Below are 24,004 nucleotides of genomic sequence, written 5' to 3' on the forward strand. Positions count from 1 at the left end.
ATATCAAGAATTACTTTGCAGTTTGAATAACTCATTTCTCACAGAAGCTATGAGATGATAATTCCCATCAAATTATTTCTCTGTTATATACCTGCAAGCTATTTGTGCTGCATTCTTAATAGAGTTCATTGTTTGAACTTGCAATAATTAGGTCACATTGGAACTCTTCAAAAACAAACTTACAAAATTCTCTAGTTTTTATTAACTACCAAACACTTTAACATGATTTACATTTTTTTGCAGAATGGAATATTTAACGTTTCCTACTAAAGTAAACAAACACGAACAACATTAAAGTAGGCCAGAAAGAAGCCATTCAAATTATGTTGACAACAGCACCATATCTCCTACAGTTATTTCTGAGTCCTGACTGTGGTTAGAGCTGATACCAGTGTCTGAGTCTGTGTCATTTGAATACATGTTAAATACTCTTTGAGTAAGAGGAGGAACCTCCCCACTGCTGGTAGGGACCTCAGATTCCTTTCCTCTGTTTTCCTTTAGCTGGCATTCATCTTTGTTGCTAATATGAAGGGAACTGAACTCCTTGGCCAGGAGCTCATATTCTTTAGCTTTCATCTGAAGCAATGAGTCACTGTATTTAATCTCTTTCTGGATGCCACTCAAGTAAGAGTGGATTTTCAAACCAGCTTTCATGCTTTTCTCCAAATCACACTTAACACTTTCTAAGTTAGAGCCTTCAAGTTCACTTGAAGCTGCCCTTTCTTCATCTTCATTTATCTCTGTGCAAATACTTTTGACCTCTTTTTCTATTTCGGCAGAGAGCTTGTCAATGAGCTTTCTATAATATGTTAGTCGCTCCTCCAGCTGTACAATTCCATCACTTTCTCTCAGGTCCTCCAGAATCTGGTTTTCATCATACTCCAAGCCTAGTTTTTGCTCAACTTCACTGAAACTGGGCATCAAATATGCATCCTGGACATAATTTTCTCCATCATTTTCTACCCGGTTGAGGTGGAATTTAGCTTCACACTTTTCAATTTCCAGATCCAGCTCTTTCATTCTCTTGACTTGTTGATGAATAGTATGATCCTGGGAAATAATCAGATGAACTAATGTCTCCATACTATCTCGCTCTTGGGAGACTGTGTCCTGCTTAATTTTAGCCAGTTTCCGGAAAGTTTTTCTGACTATTCTCTTTTGCTTATCTGGTGGTAACATCTTCATGTAATTTGCTGGGCTGAGCTCCCACAGTTTTTCTGTGTTTTGCATTAATTTGGCTTCAGCTGTCCGCCACAAGGGAACTGGAAGAAAAGCATCTGCTTTAACCAAAACAAACTGCATATTAGGCTGCTCATCTCCCCATGCTTTCCAAAGCTTCAGGATTCTTGTTAGTGGGGGAAGAACCCGTTCAGAGCCCCTCCACTTTTCTATGATGCAGTAATCACTGGGCTTCCCCAGAAGAAATCGTTTCTCTCCAAATGTAGTCTCATGTTCCTCAAGCAAAGCCTGGATGATGTCAGCAGAGGTGGTGCGTTTGGTCAGCCCACAGACAATCTTCTCTTCTTGGCAAACCCAAACCACAATTTCCTTCTCTTCTGAATCCATGTCTTTAGTTGGAGATCTGAAAGAAAAACAAAGTACATTATATTACAGTCATCACCTGTGTAAACTCAGAAAGATGATTTAACTTTAATACCCTTTCTAGATTTTACCCTTAATGAGAGATGCATTTTGAGGTTGAGACTACATAAGAATCAGAAGTTTTATGGCAAGAAAAAAAAGTTAAGACCATGAAAGATATCTTAATTTCCTTTTTAATTCCTAGTGGGCTCTGGAAAGAGCAAACTGTCATCAAAGACAACGGAGGCTATTTTATCTTTAGAAGTCAGCCACGAGATAACTACACTTAGAACTGGCAGACTTAAGACAATAATCAAAGTGGAGATTAATAAGAAGTAGAATAAGACTATTTTGCCTGGAGCCTTAGGACTGGGGAATAACCATGGAAGCATAAGTAGGATGTTATTAAAGTCACAGAGTTGAAAACAGTCCATTACTGAAATTAGTGATTATTTAATTCTATGAGTATTTATTGTATGCCAACCATGTGCCAGACATATCAGAAGATGCTAAACATACAGCAATAAGCAAGGGAGACAAGGACACAGACATAAATGTGTAATTAATATAATATCAGATAGTGGCAAATGCTAGGAAGAAAGTTAAACTGAATGAAGGGATAGAGAATTACTTAAGGAGAGGTCTACTTTATTTAAAGAGCTTAGGAGAGACTTCTCTAAGAAGGTGACGTTTGAATAGGAACATAAATTCACACAGTTAGCAGTGACACAAGTGAAGATTCAACCCAAGGAAGAAAGCTGGCTCCAGAGTATACTTCTAACAGATACGCTATAAAAACAAGTTTACAAGTTTGATGGTATAGACGTGAGGATTAAATTGGAAAAAAATAATTAACTCCTTCTTAAAGAGGAACTTTATAACATAAATTCGCTTTTCATAGCAATGGAACCATAGCACCTCATTAGAGCACCCAACTGGTCAAGGAAGGAGTTTTCCCAATGGTCGGCCATGGAGAAAAGTATGTGGAAATGCATTACCTTCTGTGCCTTTTTCTTATTAAACTTGTTCCTACTTCGATGCAGTAATAAAGGATTTTGACTGGCCTGGATGCCTCCCTTAGCTGACAAAACTCTCATATATATAAAAGCCCTACTGCTATCTCCCTAGAGTAATTCCTACGTCCTGTTCCACTTTCTGGCTTGGGAAACATCAGTTCTGTGTCTGTAGCTAAGGAGGACACATGAGTTATAAATGCTTCAGCTCTACACTGCAGCTGTGAAGACTGGGAAGCAGGGATCAGGGGGTCCTTATGTATACTAGAATAATAATAAGGACATACATGACAATTCCCCAGTACTTCCAGGATCCCTGCTCTAATTGGGATTCTCTTGTTTTGGAAGGAGCAAGTTCTTATATATTACAGCTTCCACCAGAGATCTGCTAGTTTTCAGCTCATGTGGATTATGGAACACTGACAGTCATTATGCACAATCAAGAAAGATATTATTATTTCCATATGACATATGAGAAAATTAGTGCCTTTATTAATAGCCTCACAGTCCAACTGGTTCCAAACTCCTTTTTTTAAAAAGTCTGTTCTAAACGTCATTGTATTTTCTTGAGTCAGTTATTTTCTAAATATTTTGAGGAATTTTTACAACCATCATTCAAACCAGATAATTTTCAAAAACTTCTGCCACTTGACTGAGCATGTTTAAAAGTAATGACCATTCTTTAGTGAATGTAGGCAATAAATCTTCCATACCTAGTATAAACTCCATTATGTTTAATTCTACTTCGTAGTAGGCTTAGGATTTTGAAAACTGTGTTTATTTTATAGTATGCCTCCAATTGAATTTCTATTCATTCATTCATTTGACAAATATTTGCCAAGCACCTCCTCTGTGTTTGACATTGTCATAGAAATGTGGATCACAGAAAGACTTGTATGATTTATTAGACAGTATCCCTGGCTTATTGTGGGAAACACTGCTTGGGTTGGGAAGGAAACACTTACCTGTCAGTTCTAGTGCTAAGTTTCTTATTACATTAGCAGTTCCCAAATGTTAGACTGATGACCCCTGGTATTATTTCATTAAAAAAAATTAGAAATATATAAAAGATGCAGAATAAATATTAAAAATAAACCAATTTAGGAATCTTATAGAATCATTATTTTTTCAAAATAATTGTTTTCATTTGGTCCCAGATCCATGTAAACCTAGTCATCTGATATAAGTAAGGAATTTAATTCTAGAGCTGGGACTAAATAAAATGCTCCCTTCCCAACCTTTGGAAATTTACTATCTAGTATAAGTAATGACATCCCCAAACACATATATAACAAAGGTTAAAACTACAAACTTACACTAGATAATTTGGTTTGTTATGTAATATAATGTAACAAACTTCTTACCTAATGATTCAAATTTAGCAGTTGAGACATATAACCTCCAAATCTAATGCAACAAAATAAAAATAAACACATCCATTGCATGACTTAGTGTTTGTTTTGATTTGCTCTACTTTGCTTCTGTGTATGTTTATTGGAAGTAAGGGATAAAGATTTTTACTGGATCTTAAACTTCCCAGAGAACATACTCTAACCACATAAAGACTGAAAAGTCATAAAGCTTTAATTCATATAATCACATATTCCAATAATTTACTTCTTTTTTCTATTTTTATCCCAGTGTTTTAGTTCCATTTATAAATAACTTCATTGTTGATCTGATTAATATTATTTTTTTCTTTTCATATTTTACCTTTGCTCACTCAATGTTACTTAATGGTACAAATTAAATTTTTTTTTCTATATATTGGAATACGTTTGTTGATAATTACTATTTCCAATCCAACAAAGTTTCTTTTATTTTAGAAATTTCTTGGCTTGCAGCATTTTTTATTTTACTTACGTACATGGTAGTTACTAATATCATCCCCATTTTACAGATAAGGCAACTGAGATAAAGACAGGGTGAGTAACTTGCCTAAAGTCACAAAGCTAGAAAGTAGAAATGTTCCTTCCAACTCTGGCTTTAGACGTTAACCTACAACCAATCCCTGAAAATAAATTACAATAGCCATTATGACTACCCACTCACAAATATTTCCCAATTTGTGAACTGATTACATTTCAAATGTGATTTTTTTAATTACTTGAAACTCCGTGCATTTTTCCTATAAAATTAAAATTCCACCTTATATAATCAATGAAATCCCCGTTTTGAATGCTTTTAGGTAAAGTATAAATTTGGTTCCTTCAACTCTATCACTCTTTTCTTTGAACATCCAGTATAAAGGCAAGTATTGAGAGAGTCCCATGTATCTGATTCTGTAATATTAAAGGAGTACAGACAAAGAGATTCTCAACAGATGTAAGGTTAACATGGATGGAGATTGCAGGAGTGGTTCTCTCTAGATACTACTGGAGAAAGTAACAGCAGGTGGACATCGAGATAGGAGGCTATATAGGAATATGGTAGCTGTTCACAAGTATAGGTTACTTATAGTGCAACTGGCTATAAATTGGGAACTGCTTGGATTAGAGGATTCAAAATTTATAACTTCTATGTCACATTATAGGGTAAAAGCATTTACCTAAAAATACTACGTTAATCAAAATAAAGTAACTACCACACTGACATTTAATTCACACCAGTTTAAATTTTTAGGTTAATTTGCTAAATGTTCATGTATACAATTAGAAAGTAGATATGAAAGTTGATAAGCCAGAATTTAATCAGGTCATGGTTTCATATAGCAAGGATATTTTCTTTAACATCCACTTCAGGGAGGCAGAAACAAAGGAGACAAAATGTTTTAAAATGCCTTTCATAATGTTACGTAGGGTACCTCAAATTTTGCTTATGATCAAAACACACAACAACCAATAAAGCTTAAGAAATTTTACAATGAAATAGTATTAACAATTGAATAAGATTATGGCTGTGTTTTGTCTTGATTTGAACTAGTTTGTTTATTTCAAGAATAGTTCATAAGAGAAAATGCTCTTGATATCTAAACTGTGACTCCCACCAACACATAACTGTTGTACCCAATCATCTTTAACTACACTTTATTCATTGGAAACTGAATTAAAAGTAATTTGAAACACTGTTCAACAGGTTTTACTACACATTCTAAATATATATTATACTACATCTATGATTATGTAGTATACATTATGACATTTCTCATGCACATACTTTTAAAAATTGTGTATGTATTTAAACACTTTTTTAAAATTGATATTAACATATCCTAAGATTCTCATGGAAGAATTGTTTTGTTGCTTAGCATGCTCTGTTTACTTTATTTTAAAATAGTCTATAATCACAAAATATGTTTGAAAATTATTTACATATACAGAAGAAAATAAAAAACCTTCATAATGCTACAGTATCTATTTTTATCTAATGCTTTAAATTCTTTTTTTTCCCTCTGAAACATTAACAAGATTTATTTGTGAAGATTTTCAAAATAGATATGGTGGGAACAATCTGATATTTTAAAATATGATTTCATCTTAACTATCACTAATTCATTTTTAATTCTGATAAATCATTTTTTTTCTAGTCCCCTGTACCCTTCACTGTAATACTGCAGTATATATATATATCCGACTCACATTTCTCACAAGATTGCTTCAAATATCAGATAAGTGAAAGGAAAAGAGTGCTTTGAAAATATTGAGAAATGTACTGGCTAAATATAGGTTATTAACTCTAATGGTAAAATTACTGTTATTATTACTTAATGCAGAGAAGGGTATAGTGTTTTTAGTATTGTTATTCAGTAACTTTACTGAGCTTGCTACAGTAGTTAACAATATTATTTTATAAATATTTTCCAACCTATCCCACGATATTTTTTCACCTGCTTTGACTAGTCAATATTTTTGCATGTACACTTCCAATATAACACAACTGTTTAGCTAATAAGAGATGTTTAAAAAGATCATTAATATAATCTTTGGATCACAGATGAGCTGAGAATGCTTTTAATCTTTCTCTGATGTATAGCTCTCTGATTTTGACTGAGTGTGTTAATGAAGCATATTACACTGAAAATAAATATATACATATATTTATATATTCATCTGATTATTCTTCTACGACTACTTCATTATTCAGTTTTTGCCATTTTAGAGTATCTTCATCAGACAATTAAGAAAATTTATATGCCAAATGAAGCTCTTCAACAACGTGTGTCAGCCTTACTTACAAGCACTTTTCCATATTTATTGTGAAATAGAGTGAAATATAAGAGAATTTTTGTCAGAATTTTTGCATTTACTCTATTATCAATCAGGAACTTAAAAATATTTCTCCAGTGATAATTAGTTTTAATACCACAAAAACACAGAATTAAGATGAGTTGGCTAGGAAATACAAATGTAACATTCATACAATTAAATATTTCTTCAACAAACTTTCACTGAGTATGGTGCACAAAGCACTAGGGAATAGATCAACTATTTAAATCTGGAAGTCTTAAGATAAAGTATTAAATAGGATATTTCGATGTCAAATTGAAGATCCCACAAAATAAGTATTTACAGAAAAAAGATTGTGTGAAGACAGAGAAAAATAAAGGTAAATGGATAATATTTGGTTTTCTTTATTCAGTTGTCCAGAAAGAATAAAAGGCATTGAAGTTGGGGCCCAGGAGAATAACTCAAAGAACAACATTTCTTCCTAGTATCTCAGACATTAAAGTTTAATTGAAATTTGATGTATAAAACTTATCAGGACAAATATTTCATATTGCCCCTACTTTCAAAAAAATAAGAATCATCAAAATAATAAATTATTAATTAAGAATAATTACATTATGATATGCTTCTAAAACTCAGTATATGAAAACTAGCAATGTATAGGTACTTATAGAAAATATTTGGATTTCTGAGTGCATCTTTCCATAGAACCTATGTTATAATTCTTTGTTTCCTAAGCCAGCCTGGTAAGTATGATACTAACACAATCTAGCTGCCATATATAGGAGTGATTCTGAAATGCTCTTATTGCTTGGCTCTCTGCAGAATCATGTTCCATGCTTGGAAATCAAGAGTTACAACTTTTTCAGTTCCAAGCTATTGGTGGCATGTGTGTCTGCAAATAGTGATGCACAAGTCTCCAACAGATTAAAGGATAAAGACCTATGAAGCTTTGGGGGCATATTGGGGGCATATCTGAATGTGGGCCCAATGCCCGAGGACAGTTCTCTGTTTCCTTTTTATTACCATTACTTATTAGTTAAACTGAATACTCTCCTTATAAACCAGTTGTTCTCTACTAGGGGTGATTTTGCCCCCCAAGAGACATTTGGCAATGTATAGGGACATTTCTTTTCACACTAGGGTCTGGGGGTGCTACTAGCATGGTCAGAGCAAAGAATGATCTAGACAAAATGTCAACAGTTGTGCTGTCCTGGTCCATATTTACAACAAAATATACTTTCATCACAGCTTTACCTATAGCCTTTTCTTCTTACATCTTCTGGAGAATCTATGAGTAAAATACATGAAAATAAAAATAACAAATAAGGGAGACATTTCCAATCTCAAGTAGACTAAAATTAACAATGTAAGTTGGTATTCTACTTAATGGAATGCAAATGGAACTTCTTCTCCTTTCACCCCATAGCCAATCTTTATGCTTATTATTATTAATCTGCCTAACTGGACTTCCCTCTGTTAATCCCAGAGCTGGTCCTAAGGAATACTAATATTTGCATTAAGATGCTATAGAAACACAAATATTCAAAATAGGGTTAATTTTAGTTCAGGAAAAAACTTGCATTCACAGACTTCATTAAGAAATAGTAAATCTTCCTTCTTCATTAAGAATAGTATTTGACTGTCTGGCCACTAGATATGGGGAATGGACAGTGGGGTGAAAAGATGTGTGAATGCAATGACATGATAGAAATGGCCAAGGCGACCAGTGCAGTGCCAGGGCATAGTGAGGGTTGGAAGTCAGCAGAAAGGGTTTCATTATATTTCTCCCTTACTGCTTCTTTGCAGTCTATTCTGCCCTGGACAGAAGGGACAAAGACCAGAATTAGGAATGAAGATTCTGAGACACCTTGAGTTTAGGGGACAAGTAGGTCAAGATAATACCTGCAGTCTTTAGAGGACCAAAGGAAAATTCCCAGAGATAACCTTGGGAAATGAGGAAAAAAAAAAAAAAAAAACCCTATCACCTAGTTAAGGCTGGGGGTAGTGCAAGCATGTAAGATATGCCTAGATAAGTCGGAAACAGCCTTTAAAATACCTTAGCAATAAAACTACATTGAATATAACATTTTCTTGCTTTGGTTATTCAGAAGACACTCTGGAATATAATGTTGTCTTGAAGTCACCATTATTAAATGAACTGGCATGCAACACTGTATTTAAAAAGTCTGGTTATTTGTGCTTTCTGATAGCTGAATACAAAACAAGTTTCTATTATTCTATATTTTATCAGACTTTCGGCCAAACTAAGATATTGTCTTAGTATGTTTTTCCCATGCAGTTGAAATTAAATTAATGCTTTTCAGTCAAACTTCTCATTCCATAGGGAAGTGAGAATTGTCTCTTTAATATTTTCTTAACATGTAATACAATTAACTCCCTTTGAAATTTTGATTAAACCTCAAAACATGTTTATACTCCTCAAAAGACATACATTTATTTTACCTGATATCATCATGCAATTCAAAGCCATAGCAAGGAACACAACCAGAATTAATACAATATATGTTATTCATTTATGTATCCTGTATTCTGATAAACGTAATAAAAAATTACAATACAGAGAAAAAAATACATCCTGCATAGAGATTCTGATCCAGTGGGGAACAGATTTTAATGCCTTCTAATAGTCAGATTTTTCATGGAAAACATAGATGTCTGTGACATTATAAAAACCGTTCTTAGGCAGTCTGTTCTCAAGACATCTTACCCAAATAAGTTATTACAGGGAATGAGATCCAGTCTATATAACTCTTCAGTGTATAACCCACTATATGTGGCACTCATATTAAAAACATGTCAGTAAATAACACTTGGAATAGACTAACTCAACAATGCAAGGTTCAGAAATGATGATTAGGAATGGGAGCAATAATACAGTAACAAAAGAAATTTGATTTCAGTATATTTATTGCAGGCTCAAATCTAACAATAACTTGTAGAAATTCACATTGCTTTGAATAAAAGCATATAATTAATTAAAGAATAAAGATGGGTGACGATAAAAAGCAAGTTTGCTAAATCACGTTCCATACCAAATGTTATAAACTGGTATTTGAATTTACAAACCCAGCTCTATACCAATTATGAAGTTTAAAATACAGAGGATGGGGCTTCCCTGGTGGCGCAGTGGTTGAGAGTCTGCCTGCCAATGCAGGGGACACGGGTTCGTGCCCCGGTCCAGGAAGATCCCACGTGCCGCGGAGCGGCTGGGCCCGTGAGCCATGGCCGCTGAGCCTGCGCGTCCGGAGCCTGTGCTCCACAACGGGAGAGGCCACAACAGTGAGAGGCCCGCCTACCGCAAAATATATATATATATATACTGAGGATGCCACAGATAGTTTGGATGGTGAAGGTTTAACTTACATGTCACGGCTATTTTCGAATTAAAAGATCAAACTTCCAAATTTAATAGCATCTCTTCCCAATAATCAAAATTATCACAGTACAACTACAGTGAGTTTAGGTAATAAATTACTTAGCTTCACTATTATTATGTAAGAGAAAAATTTATATTTTGTGTACTATAACTGGCTTTTAATGAGAGAAAAGGAATGACCCAAACACGGAAATTTCAAGACAGAATTTAGTAAAGATAAAAGTTTAAATAAACGATTGATAAAAGAGTTCTACGTAAATCAACTGAATCCATTCTAAGTTAGTTATCCCCCAGATAAACTGTCCTTTTGAATTATGGTATACAACTTTTTATAACTGGATTCAACATTCATTTCTTAACAGAACTGCAGTTTTAGTAAATGTAAACAAATGCTGAGGGTAAAATGCTACAGAAAATAAGATGACCTCAAGGGGGGAAAGTGGCAGGAGCGGGGTGTGTGTGTGATGAATTGGGAGATTGGGGTTGACATCTATACACTAATATGTATAAAATGGATAACTAATAAGAAAAAAAAAGTGCATCAAAATTCATTTATAAAACTGTTCATCCAGCATTGTTTGTTATTAACAATCCAACAAGATCTACATTCATACACTGTAAAACTATTCATTTTGAAAAATTAAAAAGTATGTAAAAATTATATCATTTCTGTGTAAAAACACTTATATACACATCACATATTACACATAAAATGTATTAAAAAAGAACGAATAAATACTAAGGGAGTAAATTTAAAAACAAAAAAGAAGATGATCTTTACGTTCAGAAATGTGTCATACATAGGAAGGAGAAAAGATATGTTTAGAGAGAAAGAGATTTTAAAAATTCAAGACCATCTTAAACGTTATTGGAAATCATGAGATACATTCTGTATAAATATGCCACAAAATTTAAAGAATAATAACAATAATCAAAGTTGAATAATATTTAATAATATTGTTTATTAAATTGTTTAGTAATATTTAATAAACAACATAGAAGTTGACCTCAGTGTCTTCAGTTCATTCTCAATTCCCATAACCCTTTGAAGAAAGTCAGATTAGGTAAAAGAGCCTCATGAGATTTCATTTGGGACAGGATGCTGATTTGGAGCTTGTCTGTAAGGAAGACCCTTTCAGATTTTTACTTAACATGATTATGTCTGGGCCTGGTAGTTGAGGAAAAGATACTTGGAAAAAATAGTAAGGTGACTAGGGAGAAGAACAATGGGATGTGTGTAAAAGGAGACATTAGATAATAATAGCTCACATTTATTGAATGCTTAATATGTGCCAGACATTGTTCTAAGTGCTTTATACATATTAACTCATAAATTTTTTGTCACCTATCAGATAGGTCCTATAGTAAAATCCATTTCACAGATTAAAAAGCTGAGACACAAGAGATTAAGGACTTGTTCAATACCACCCTCAGCTAATAAGTGGGGGAAAATAAGGATAATGTGGAACTAAGGAAAATAAGAATAATTTGGATAAATGAGTTAGAATTGAATCCACACTGAGGAACTCCCTATTGCCTAATACAATAATCAACATATTTCATTCAGTTTTATCTCTGAAAACAAGATACCAAATCTGATTCAAATGTAGTAATCGGGTTTCCCTGGTGGTGCAGTGGTTGAGAGTCCGCCTGCCAATGCAGGGCACACGGGTTCGAGCCCCGGTCCAGGAAGATCCCACATGCCGCGGAGCGGCTGGGCCCGTGAGCCATGGCCACTAAGCCTGCGCGTCCGGCGCCTGTGCTCCGCAACAGGAGGGGCCACAACAGTGACAGGCCCGCATACCGCAAAAAAAAAAACCAACACTATTTTAAGTTTGTTTTGGCTATTTTATTTATTTTATTTATTTATTTTTAAATTTATTTTATTTATTTATTTTTGGCTGCGTTTGGTCTTCGTTGTTGCGCACAGGCTTTTCTCTGGTTGTGGCGAGTGCAGGCTACTCTTGGTTGTGGTGAGCAGGCTTCTCATTGTGGTGGCTTTTCTTGTTGCGGAGCACAGGCTCTAGGCGCGCAGGCTTCAGTAGTTGTGGCACATGGGCTCAGTAGTTGTAACTCGCGGGCTCCAGAGAGCTGGCTCAGTAGTTGTGGCGCACGGCCTTAGTTACTCCGTGGCATGTGGGATTTTCCTGGACTAGGGCTTGGACCCATGTCCCCTGCACTGGCAGGTGGATTCTTAACCACTGTGCCACCAGGGAAGTCCCCTATTTTGGCTATTTTCTGTACTTAAAAATTGATCACCTTAGGCACCCTGAAGGCATTTGATGTAAACCAAATATACTATTGACAGGATTCAAGACATGATATCCCAAAATATGGTACCTTGCTATACTGAATATGGTAAGCTGAAGTTGTTTTAGAAAATGGGAGAAACAGGGAGTTCACCTGGACTTTCCACCCAAGCCCCTCCCCTGAAACAGGTCCTAACACCCTCACTTGAGAGATACCCTTCCTATACCTGAAGGAAAGGAGTGTCCTTATTTCTGAAGACAAAGGGATGAGAAGAATCCAAACAAACAGGCTCTGCTAAATTTCTCCCAGTTTACTATGCTTACTTCATATTCTTTGACCTACCTACCACACTTCTCCATGAATGTCCACTCTTCACTAAACCTAGCATAAAGCAACACAGGTTTAACCATTTTTTTAGGTCTTCATTTCCTTAGGAAGGCTCCTGTGTCATGCAAAACTTACATTAAATCAACTTGAATTCTTCTCTCCTCTTAGTCTGTTTTGGTCGTTTTAATTTTCAGAGCCAGTCAGGGACCTGAAGAGCATCAAGGAAAACTTTTTATTCCTCTACACTGTGCATAAAATTTAAAAAAAAACAATATTAAGTGACAATTTTGATTCTTTCTGTAAAGTACACACACAGAGACACACACAAAATAAAGTTTAAGCAAAATTAAAATTAATGAAGCAGGCAAATGGTGAGGAAACTCTCTGGCCCACAAGCTAACTCAGCTCTGGTTATTTTACACAGAGTATGGCACATGCCCTCTGAAGTAACATTTTTTTGCAGGTTATTTTTTATTATTATTATTATTTTGTGTGTGTGTTACACGGGCCTCTCACTGTTGTGGCCTCTCCCGTTGCGGAGCACAGGCTCCGGACGTGCAGGCTCAGTGGCCATGGCTCACGGGCCCAGCTGCTCCGCGGCATGTGGGATCCTCCCGGACCGGGGCACGAACCCATTTTCCCTGCATCGGCAGGTGGACTCTCAACCACTGCGCCACCAGGGAAGCCCATGAAGTAACATTTTTTTGAGATCACAGTACTGCAGTCTCAGGAAGATAATCACAGGGCGTGTCAGCCACAAATGATACAAGTCTTTCCTTAGGTCGCTATGAAAATCTGGATCACTGTTTTGATAGATGAAGCATGAAAATAATGCTATCAAAAAGTTTTCATGACACACAGACTATTAACATTTTATTAAAACAGTTTTAAAATTGGAGTCCTTCAGAAAATTAATCACTCTATGAAAAATTGGGGCAGTCAAAAATTAAAACTACCTTGAAAATTAAAATTTTATACATATATACGCATAGAAAAAAATCATTAGTTTTATGCTCTACTAACACCAGTTTAATTTTCTAGGGAGTAAAAATATAAGCCAGTCATGTAGGACAAGAAAAACCCTAGACATTCCATACCTGCAGGGTAGCTATAATACTATACATTATCCCCATAAACAGAGAAAAGGGAAGGGAATATGTAAAGAATGTGTATTGGGGACTGTGGGGGGGGGTTAAGTAAACTACGCTCATAGTTCAAATTCCAGAAATTGATTATACTCAAAATGTAAATATTTAACATGTAGTATTTACTAGATGAAATGCTGAGAAAATATCTAATCTCACTGGAAATTCTAGGGCTAACTTCCAAGTGTTACCTGTGCCTGGCAAATACCTAAAGTTTCCTTATTGATTTATATTTTGCAAAGAAATATTTCATAATAACAAAGCATATTTATTAAAGGAAAGTTACCTAGCCTGAATATTTAGTTTAATGATAGCTGTAGTTACGTCAACTACTAACATTAGTTTTTCTTTTGGCAGCTAAGCCCGTAATTGGTTTTGCCTTCTTAGTGGAAGCTATTTCCTAATGATGGTGACTTTCACTTGTATCTGCCTGCAGCCACCTACTCTTCCCTCTCTAAATGTATTCTGAAATATGTTGACAGATTTGAATGGCACTAGAAATATGTAAGAATTTGAATTATCCAGTAGGATAGCTGAAAATACAAGATGACCTCCTTTATCCCTGATTTCCATGTTCTGAACATACTCTATAATAAACAGTAATAAACTGTGACTTCCAGTTGGAAGCTTCATCAAAAATAATCAGCTCTTCACATTAGTCACAAATCAATTACCTAAAGAGCAACAAAAAATTAATAACTTTTAGAAATAAGAATATACCAGGGCCTATCATGCCATTTTGTTAAGGAAAAGGAGCTACTTGAAAACATCACTGATAAGAGAAAAATACTAGTCATCTACATCAAAAGTATCTTACATCCATTTACTTTCCCAAAGTTTTTAACTCTTTAATATGCTCTGAATTTCACTGCTTTCACCTCCTCTAGAACTTTGATTCATAATTTATCCCTTCTTAAACTCATTTTATCTTCTACCTTTACTTCTGGGCCTTCCTACTACCAGGTCACATTATAACAACCATCATTTGACCACATACACACCTCAACTATCTTCCCTTCACAAACTCAAATAATAAGCCACAGTCACATTCTCTAGTTTACCTCTTTCCAGGAACAACCACCATAAAGTCACTTCCACCCCCCAACACACCCACAACAGAAATATTTCTTCCTAGGTTTATCAGAGATCTAACCTCCAAACCCAAATGCCATTTTTGGAACTGATCTGCCTCGACCTCTTTGTAAGTTTACGCATTGTGACCTTTTCCTCCCATTCTTGCAGCAGTCCATTCCTTGACTTCTTGATTTCACTCTCCGCGGCTCTTCCTTTCCCTTTCTAGCTTCTTCTCAGTTCCGACATGGGCCTTGCTTCCCCTGCACATTCAGTAAATGTAGGTGTCATACAGGGGTGGCCACAAATTCTTTGTAGCTCCTTCCATTGAGAGATGGAGTCTATTTCTTTTTGCTCGACTAGACCTTGGGACTAAGTATGGCCAATAGAATATGGTAAAAACCATGTGTGTGAGTTCTAGAGTCCAGGCTTCAAGAAACCTTGCAGCTTCTGCCTTCTTCCTCCTATAATGCTGTCCTGAGACTGCTGTTTGATGAAAATGCTTGAGATGAAAGACCACATCAAGAGAGAGAGAGACCCAACCATCTCAGTTGTCCCATCGGAACCTAAGCCTTGACTAACCCACTGCTCGTGAGATAGCCAAAGTAAAACTCAGAACAACCACCCCAGTTTACTCAGAAAATCATAGCAAATAATACATTGTTGTTTTCAGCCACTAATTTTTATGATGTCTTATTGCCAATAAGTGATAACTGATACAATAGGCATCCCGCAGGTTTCTATGACTCATTTCTTGTCTCATTATAAACGCCTTATGGGTGACTGTAATATCACCCACAACTTTATCAACCAATTGAATAATAATAGTTCCCAAATTTACTTATTTTTTCCCTTGAGCTCCAGACCAATATTCCAAACTTTGTTTTGACATGTTTATTTGATCATTATGTTACTAACAGCCACCTCAAATTTGCCCCATCAAAACTAATTCACCATCCTCTCCTCTCATATCTCAAACTATTCCACCTCTTGATTTCCCATCCTACTGAATGTAATCACTATCTCCCCACCCTTTCTCTCAAGTTTGAAAACTGTGAGTCTTCCTAGATTCCTTTGTCTATCTCATTCCCCTTCAACAACCAGTCTCCATGTCTGTTGTTTTTTTGTTTTTTTGTTTTTTAAATTAATTTATTTATTTTTGGCTGTGTTGGGTCTTGTTTCTGTGCGAGGGCTTTCTCCAGTTGTGGCGAGCAAGGGCCACTCTTCATCGCAGTGCGCAGGCCTCTCACTGTTGTGGCCTCTCCCATTGTGGAGCACAGGCTCCAGACGCGCGGGCTCAGTAGTTGTGGCTCACGGGCCCAGTTGCTCCGCGGCATGTAGGATCCTCCCAGACCAGGGCTCGAACCCGTGTTCCCTGCATTGGCATGCAGATTCTCAACCACTGTGCCACCAGGGAAGCCCCACCCATGTCTGTTTTACTCTTCCTCCCAAATGTCTCAAATATGCGCCCTCCTATCTATCACCACTACTACGATTCGGACAACTTCCAGTTTTACAATAAGTTACTGTAGTAAGTTAGGACATATTATATTATGATAAACTCCTGCCCACTTCACATTTGTGCTCCATAATACTGTCAGGCTTCCCTTTTTAAACTGCAAATCTAGCTGTGTACCTTCCTTGTTTAAAATCTTTAAATGGTTTCCAAGTCCTGCATTTTCAATTTGTTTACCTTTCATCCTCTCCCTCGTCACCCCTCCCCTCTCTGTCTGTCTCTCTCTTACTCTCTCTTCTGTTCTCTGTTTCTCTCCTGCCTGTTCCTAGAATTCCTTCCATGATCTGATTCCTCCAACTGATAGCCAAGCACTCTGTAATAGACACCTTGAGCTAGCTATTCCTAACATCTTGCTGATCTCTGACAGATCTAATGTGAGGGCAACTGGCTGTCACTGTAACATCTATCACCCTATGAATTGCTAGACTGTATTGCACTGTATCTGCCATGCTTTTATTTTTCACTCTGGGCTTTTCCATAACCTATTTCCTTGGCTTGAAACACCTTTTTTCCACTTTCTTCATCTAACTCTTACTCTGTTTCAAATGTTGCTTCCTCTAGGAAAATTCCCTTATCATCTCTGAATAACCCCATTCCCACCACTCCAGATGGAAATGGATGCCCATTCTTGATGCTTCTACAGAACCCATTGTACATTGAGTGGTAGCATTTTCTACCTTAGTGTTTTGCTAGTTTGCCCGGCAGGTCCTGGACTGACTCTTTCATCTTTGAAGCCTAAGAGCCTAAGACAATAAATGTTAAATGTTCTTTTATTTTTTGGAGCATGAGAGGAGGAAGGGGGTTGGGGGGAGGTATATAAAGGGAATTTTTCAGTCAACTAGGGCCTGGTGGTTACAACTATCCCACCATAAATTTTTGTAAGTAAAATTTTGTTTAAGTAAAGTCATGCTCATTTAATTATGTACTGCCTGTGTCTGTTTTCACACCACACTGACAAAGTTGAGTGGTTGAGACAATGACATTATGGCGGGAATAACCTAAATATTTATTATGAGGCCTTTTACACAAAAAGTTTGCCAACTCCTGACCTCGATGATTTACCTGCACAAAAAAATCTAGATTTTGTTTATTTAAATACTAAAATGTTATTTGAACTCCAATGTCTATATAATAGTTTTGTGTATTATTCTCTAGCGGACAAGAAAGTAAAAATAATGTGGTCTTTAAACAGAAGAATGTATGATCTCATGGAAGTCACGGCCTTGTTTGGAAGTAATTTCAACCAAAGGCAATGACTGAAGGCTCACTAAGAGGATGGCTGTGAAATGCTTCATGGAGAATGAGTGGGTTTAACATAGGATTAGTCAGCGTGAAGGCCTTGGCTGGAAAACCAGTGTGTTTTGCCTTTAAAGTCCCATTCCAGGTGCAGTGTGTTCCATATTAATCAGTCCCATATGGATGTCAGGATGGATGGCAGTAGGTTGGATGAAAGGCTGCTTTCACAGCACGGTGTGTTCAAACACCAGGTGTTTGGAGGTGGAATATTTAGAAACATTCAAGTGACACCTTGAATTTTTTTAACTCTTCACCCTGATGTTCTTCCCTCCCCCGAGTTACCCTTGCCATTTTTTCTGTTCTCTATGATAATGCAACTATATTCCTATTTACTCAGACCCCAAATTGTAGTTATCACTGAATCTTTTTTTCCATCCTGATATTTTCTATCGTCCCCATACACTCAGTTTTGAATTCCTATAAATTCCGCCTCTATGGTGACTCTTATAACCGTAATCTCTATCTGAAATTTCTTGTTCATTTATTGTTTGCTTACTGTCTGCCTGTCCACCACTGTACTATAAGCTCAATGAGAATAGAGACCTTGACTGCCTTTCTCATTGTTGTATCCCCAGCACCTAGAATAACATGTAGCACACATTATAAGTTAAACAAATATTTTTGGTTGAATACATGGACTTTATTATGATACTTTAAAATGCCTGCCTTGTATTTTAATTATTTATATATATCTGCGTGTCTACTAATCAACAAGTTCCTTAGAGTATGGTCCATATCTGATTCACATTTAATCTTAATAATGCCTTCAAAGTATGAGGTTCATTTGATATTTCTGAATTTTTAAAAATCATCAAATAACCATTATCTTGAGTCCCCAAAAGGGAAATATATACAAGTAGATGCCCAACCTGATACAGTGGGATAGTTTAGAATGTTTTGTTTTTAGATACTAAGGTAGATAAGAAAGCAATACTATAATATGCTCAGACTATGTAAAGCATTATATTAGCACAAGCTGCCACTTTACTTAATTCTCTAAACTGTGATTACAGCAAGGTCTCTTAACGAAAAGTAGAACCACTAAAAATGATCATTAAAAAAAAATAACTTAGTCTAAGTTTCATACCGATTATTAATAATTCTAGGAAAATGTTCTTTGACTTTCACTACTAAAGTAAAAGAACAAGCAGTCAAGAAATTAAAGCTAATACTTTGTGGTCCACTGCTGTAAAGTACCTAACTTCCTGTGCTCTTAAAAAATATGAAATCTCAAAGGTCCAGTATAGCTTCATAAGTGCTTTTTCTAATTGCGCACAATTCTTTTCTTCATATGAGACTGTAGTTATTATATGTCTACTCCATGAAGACATCCATGGTTTTTCAAAAGCACTTCTCATAGGTTCCACACAAATGTAATTATATGCAGAGCTAAAAATAGGTATATTCAGTTTCTACTATTGAGGACTGTGAGTCTCCCCCAAACTGATGTGCTGCTGCTAGATCTTAAAGTACTCTCAGTTAACCATAACTGCAGAGAATTCCTGAAGGATTGACAAATGTCAGAGTAAATGAGGAGCATTAGATTAACCAAAGATATTGGAGATGGCTGTAAAATGTCTTAGTCATTGGTTGAGAACAAGCATACACTGTGCAGTACATCAATAAACCCCAGACACAAAATTCTTACCGATTATATACCATCATTAGTAAGAATAAAAATTTGTTGAAATTGGACCACTATCTGCATTAGTGGAATTACCATTTAAAAGATCCACAAAACAGTAGAATAACTTAATTCTATAAGCTGATACACTGACTAGTTTAATATGATTATTAGAACAAATAGCAGTCAATTACAGTTGACTGTACATCTATTACTGTTATATAAACACATCCTTAACATTTTTTTCAATTGTAAAATACTGTTTTCACCAACCAAGCAAGGTTCTGGATTCTCACCAAACTGACCATATTACTGCCTGCTTCCTGAATTCTCTTCTTTTGATTGTCATGAATCATTCCTAGCTTTGTGTGCTTCAGCCCCTCCTACATCTTTCTGTACACCTTGTTGTGTTCCTTCTCTTGTCCAAGCCTGTCAACTAACTGTGGAATTTTCATAAACACTATCTAATGTGATGATGCTCCATTTATTTTTCTTTATCTCCATTCACTCTATTATATACTTCTACTTAGAGTCAATCAAAAACATTTAGTGAGCACCTACTCTACAGAGGAACAGCCTTCCTAAGAGATTATACTTTCATTTTATAAATTGTATTATAAATATAACTTTATTTACCCTGTCAATGATAGTCTCCCATGGAAGAGTGATTTTTTTATAAAGTTCATGCATGAAATACTAAACTATAGTGCTCTTTTCTCAATTAGGAGTTTAATCCCTTAAGAATGAGGTGGTGTCTTTGCATGTTTGGTATAATACAAAACACAGAGTTTACCAGTCCTAAAGAAATAAAATAAAAAGATAGCTACTCCTAACATTCTTATATTTGTATTACTAAACTTAAAATTGTGCTTAGCAAATACTCAATAATTCTTAGATATTATAATTTATAAACTAATTGTATCTCTTTACAATTGGAAATAAACACATTTGTCTTTTACCGTAATGGTACCTTTCCTGGTGGAGGTTATGTGGCAATGCATCATGTTTAGGTAAAATAAAATTACCAAAAAAATCCTTCTTTCAATTCTATTTTTTAAAGTTTTCTTGAAAAAAAGCAGGACAAGAGAATTAAATTCTGCTCTGCAGAGGGAATTTTAAAACCACAGAAGCTTAGAGATGAAAGGGACCTTAAGTATCCAGTTCAGTCTCTCATATTTTTAGACAAAGATAACACTAAAATATTCAAATTATGTATCCTTTGTTCTTATCAAAAGTCCACAAAGACACATAAGGAACTGTCTCTTAAACTATGCTATGCATTGCAAAATCATTAATAGTCTCATAATTTTGCTCAGATGCGGTGTGAGGATTAAACATAAAAGCTGTCAGAATTGAAATATTTCATCAAGATCCAAGGATAGTATTGCACATTTATAGACTCATTTCTAATTATATTCAGTAATTTATAATGTATCTCTTTGTATCTAGGGAAGAAAAGAGACCAGTGATGATCAGGAAAACAGAACAGAAGTTCTAGTGAGTCAAGGTTGAGATTTTGAAGCCATAAATATCATGTTTGGGTGTTAAAAACTTAGATATACTTCAAAACATATTTAATCCAAGAGGCCTGAACAAGGAGTGAATATTTACTGAGCTTTTATTATGTCCTAGCACCATGCTAAATTTTTATATATAATCAGATTTAATCCAAATTCTTGATGGTTTAGGATTAACTCTATTTTAGAGATTAGAAAACTAAATACTAAATAGACCATACAGAGTAATGGTTAAGAGCATGGATTCGAATTCTGTCTCTGGCACTTATTAACTGTTGCACTGCTCTGGGTCTTAATGGGCTTACATGTGAAATAGGGGAAATAGTCGTACCTTCTTCACAGTGTAATTTTAAGTATTGTGTAAATTACTTAGACCAGTGCACATAGTAGGTGTTATAAGAAGTATTAGCAGAGGTGGATTTACCCTGAAGCTAATGAAGTTTAAGCATAAGGGCTTCCTCATTTGCACAGTCACATTCCGAGGCCCCATAACGACCTTAGTGATATTATTAATCAGAACTTTAAAGAGCAACTTAAAGAGCAACACCTTCGGGGCTTCGGGGCTTCCCTGGTGGCGCAGTGGTTGAGAGTCCACCTGCCGATTCAGGGAACACGAGTTCGTGCCCCGGTCCCCGGTCCGGGAAGATCCCACATGCCGCGGAGCGGCTGGGCCCGTGAGCCATGGCCGCTGAGCCTGCGCGTCCGGAGCCTGTGCTCCGCAACGGGAGAGGCCACAACAGTGATGAGGCCCGCGTACCGCAAAAAAAAAAGAGCAACCCCTTCAATTGTCAAACTTAAATTTGCTTTGCTTGTTGTTATTATTGTTATCGTCGTATTAGAAAGATGAAATATTTGCCCCAGTGCATACAACTAGTAATGGCAAATGTGAGATATGACCGAAAGTCTAGGTGACTAAAGAGCTGGAGTTCTTAACTAAGATAATTTTCTGCCTGTTTCTAGCATTTTCCCTTTGTCTTATAACTGTAATTATCTTATAGAAAGAGCACAAATCCTCCTTTCATGTGAGAAAATACGTATTTCCCCAACTGTATTTCCCTCTTACCTCCAAAGAAGGAGGAAATGTTCCACATTCAACAGTGAGTGGGGTCTATAGTATCCAACTACCATCATCCACCGAAACCTCACTCACATACATACATGGTTGCATTCAAGGAGCATGAAAGAAGTGAGAGCATCCCTAGAGAAGAATGAGTTACCCTGCACCTTGGTTTGTTCTCTACCAGAAGTCCAGTAAACTCTCTTACAGCATCTATTTCTCAACTATGACCCTTAACCATTTGAAAGCAAGGAGTTAAGCCTAGAAGCAGGGATGATGAGAGATCAACCTTGAATTTATGGATTCATTCTTTAACTTACCCATGAATCCATTCACTACAAATGTACTGATTTACTACTCTTACACAAATGCTTTATGGGGACCAGCTGTATTTGGAGAGTATATGTTGAATTCATTTGTTCAATCAACAAATATTTATTGAGCACCTACTCACTGTTTATCTAGAAAGAAACAAGATAGATGAGGTCCCTGATCTCACTGAGTGTATACTCAATTTTTTTATAGATATCTTAAGTCACTTTACTTATAAAAACAGAGGGCATTCTAGCCTGCAGATATAAACCTTTGAGAATAATTTGCCTTGTTTGTCAGCATATTTAATACCCATTGCTCATTTTTATTCTTGAAATATTTTTCTTATCACTGCCAATGCTAAATGTCTCCCCAAGGTTCTATTCCATTCATATAAGTAATTACTTTGCCGTTGGGTGACCATTCACATTACTAATCGCTTTAAATTACTATCAACAGATATGCAAATTTTCTCTAGAAGGTGTAGCCTTACAACAGGCTCCACAATAATTGAATCACAATCTATTTTAAAAAACCAAATAATTGACTCTTAAGAAATCAGTGTTGTATGTGTTATGTGTGTTTTGCCAAAGGGATGCCTTTTAAAACTCCTAAGCAAGTATACATGAAAGAACATTAGCACACAGAAGCATGCTGAACTTTTTACTTTCACATGTACTTGGTGCAGATGGCATGTTGCCTTATTTTAGAAAGCCAATATGCTAGGGACAAAGAGATTTCTTGTCAAGGACTGGAATACACATTCACCTGGAAGAGGTAAACTCATACTCCTACTTCAACTTTCTTTCATTTTTAGAACTAAAATCAAAAGAAGAGAGCCATACTTCTGTGCATTACCTAGAGCCATTATCAGATCTCCCAAACTACATACCAATCAAATAACATCAAAACTTTCTAAGTTATACAGTCCAGCTAATAAAGAGGCTATGTAAATAAAATTGTTAACCAGCTACAAACTTTTAAAAACTTTTTAAAAATCCTTAAGATTTTCACCTTGACATGCTTCACGAATTGATACGGTACATAATAAAACATCTTATGTAGTGGATTTTCAGTTGGGTTATAGTTTTTTTGAGTAACAATTCAAGATCTAACCTAGAGCTCAATTTCACCGCTGCCACTGCTCTCAGGATATTTTTGCCAGGGATAGAGCATTCCAATCATTGTTCCTAATGCGCTGTCTGCTGTCAAGTAATAACTACTTAAGTTACCAGGTATTATCAGGGGAAATCTCTTTCAGGAACACCTGGGAACTAAAAAGATGTCTGTACTCAAATATCCAGCATTTCTCAAGCCAATTTCAGGGCCCTTTCAAATATTTATTGCAGGTTAGACAAAACAGTACAAGATAATTTCCTGTTCTGCAGAATTCATAAATTACCATACTTCTAATTACAAAGAGAAAACATCCAGCTTGCCGGCAACTTCTACCATGACCGCAAAACTCAGTTCTTCCTTCTGATGAAGTAACTGCGGCATGAGGTGCTTAAGAGAGCAATATGAGGCACCTGGTTTTAAAAAACTTGGTTAGATATGTTCTAATTCATTCAAAAGCAAATTTTAATGCAGATTTTATGTGTCAGTTATACAACAATAGAGCTGTGTTATTTACTTCTAATAATTTTATTACAAATATATTTTTTGGAGACTTTTGATTTCAAGTTGATATTAGGACAATGCTTGTTATCACCTGTGATACAGGTATAGG

The 24,004-nt window shown here is 35.8% G+C and overlaps 1 protein-coding gene across 1 annotated transcript in view; it reads right to left on the minus strand.

The window, feature by feature from the left end:
* Positions 1 to 321: 321 nt before the first annotated feature.
* Positions 322 to 24,004, minus strand: part of RASSF9 (Ras association domain family member 9) — a gene marked incomplete at its 3' end in the record, with an annotated part of 28,177 nt that continues 4,494 nt past the window's right edge. Inside the window, exon 2 of the mRNA XM_082636105.1 lies at positions 322 to 1,582. Within this exon, the coding sequence (XP_082492231.1) occupies positions 322 to 1,582 (1,261 nt within the window). The remainder of the gene's footprint in view (positions 1,583 to 24,004) is intronic.

The sequence above is a fragment of the Mesoplodon mirus genome (assembly GCF_964341445.2).
Source record: "Mesoplodon mirus genome assembly, chromosome: 11".
In the NCBI taxonomy this organism is placed as follows: domain Eukaryota; kingdom Metazoa; phylum Chordata; class Mammalia; order Artiodactyla; family Ziphiidae; genus Mesoplodon; species Mesoplodon mirus.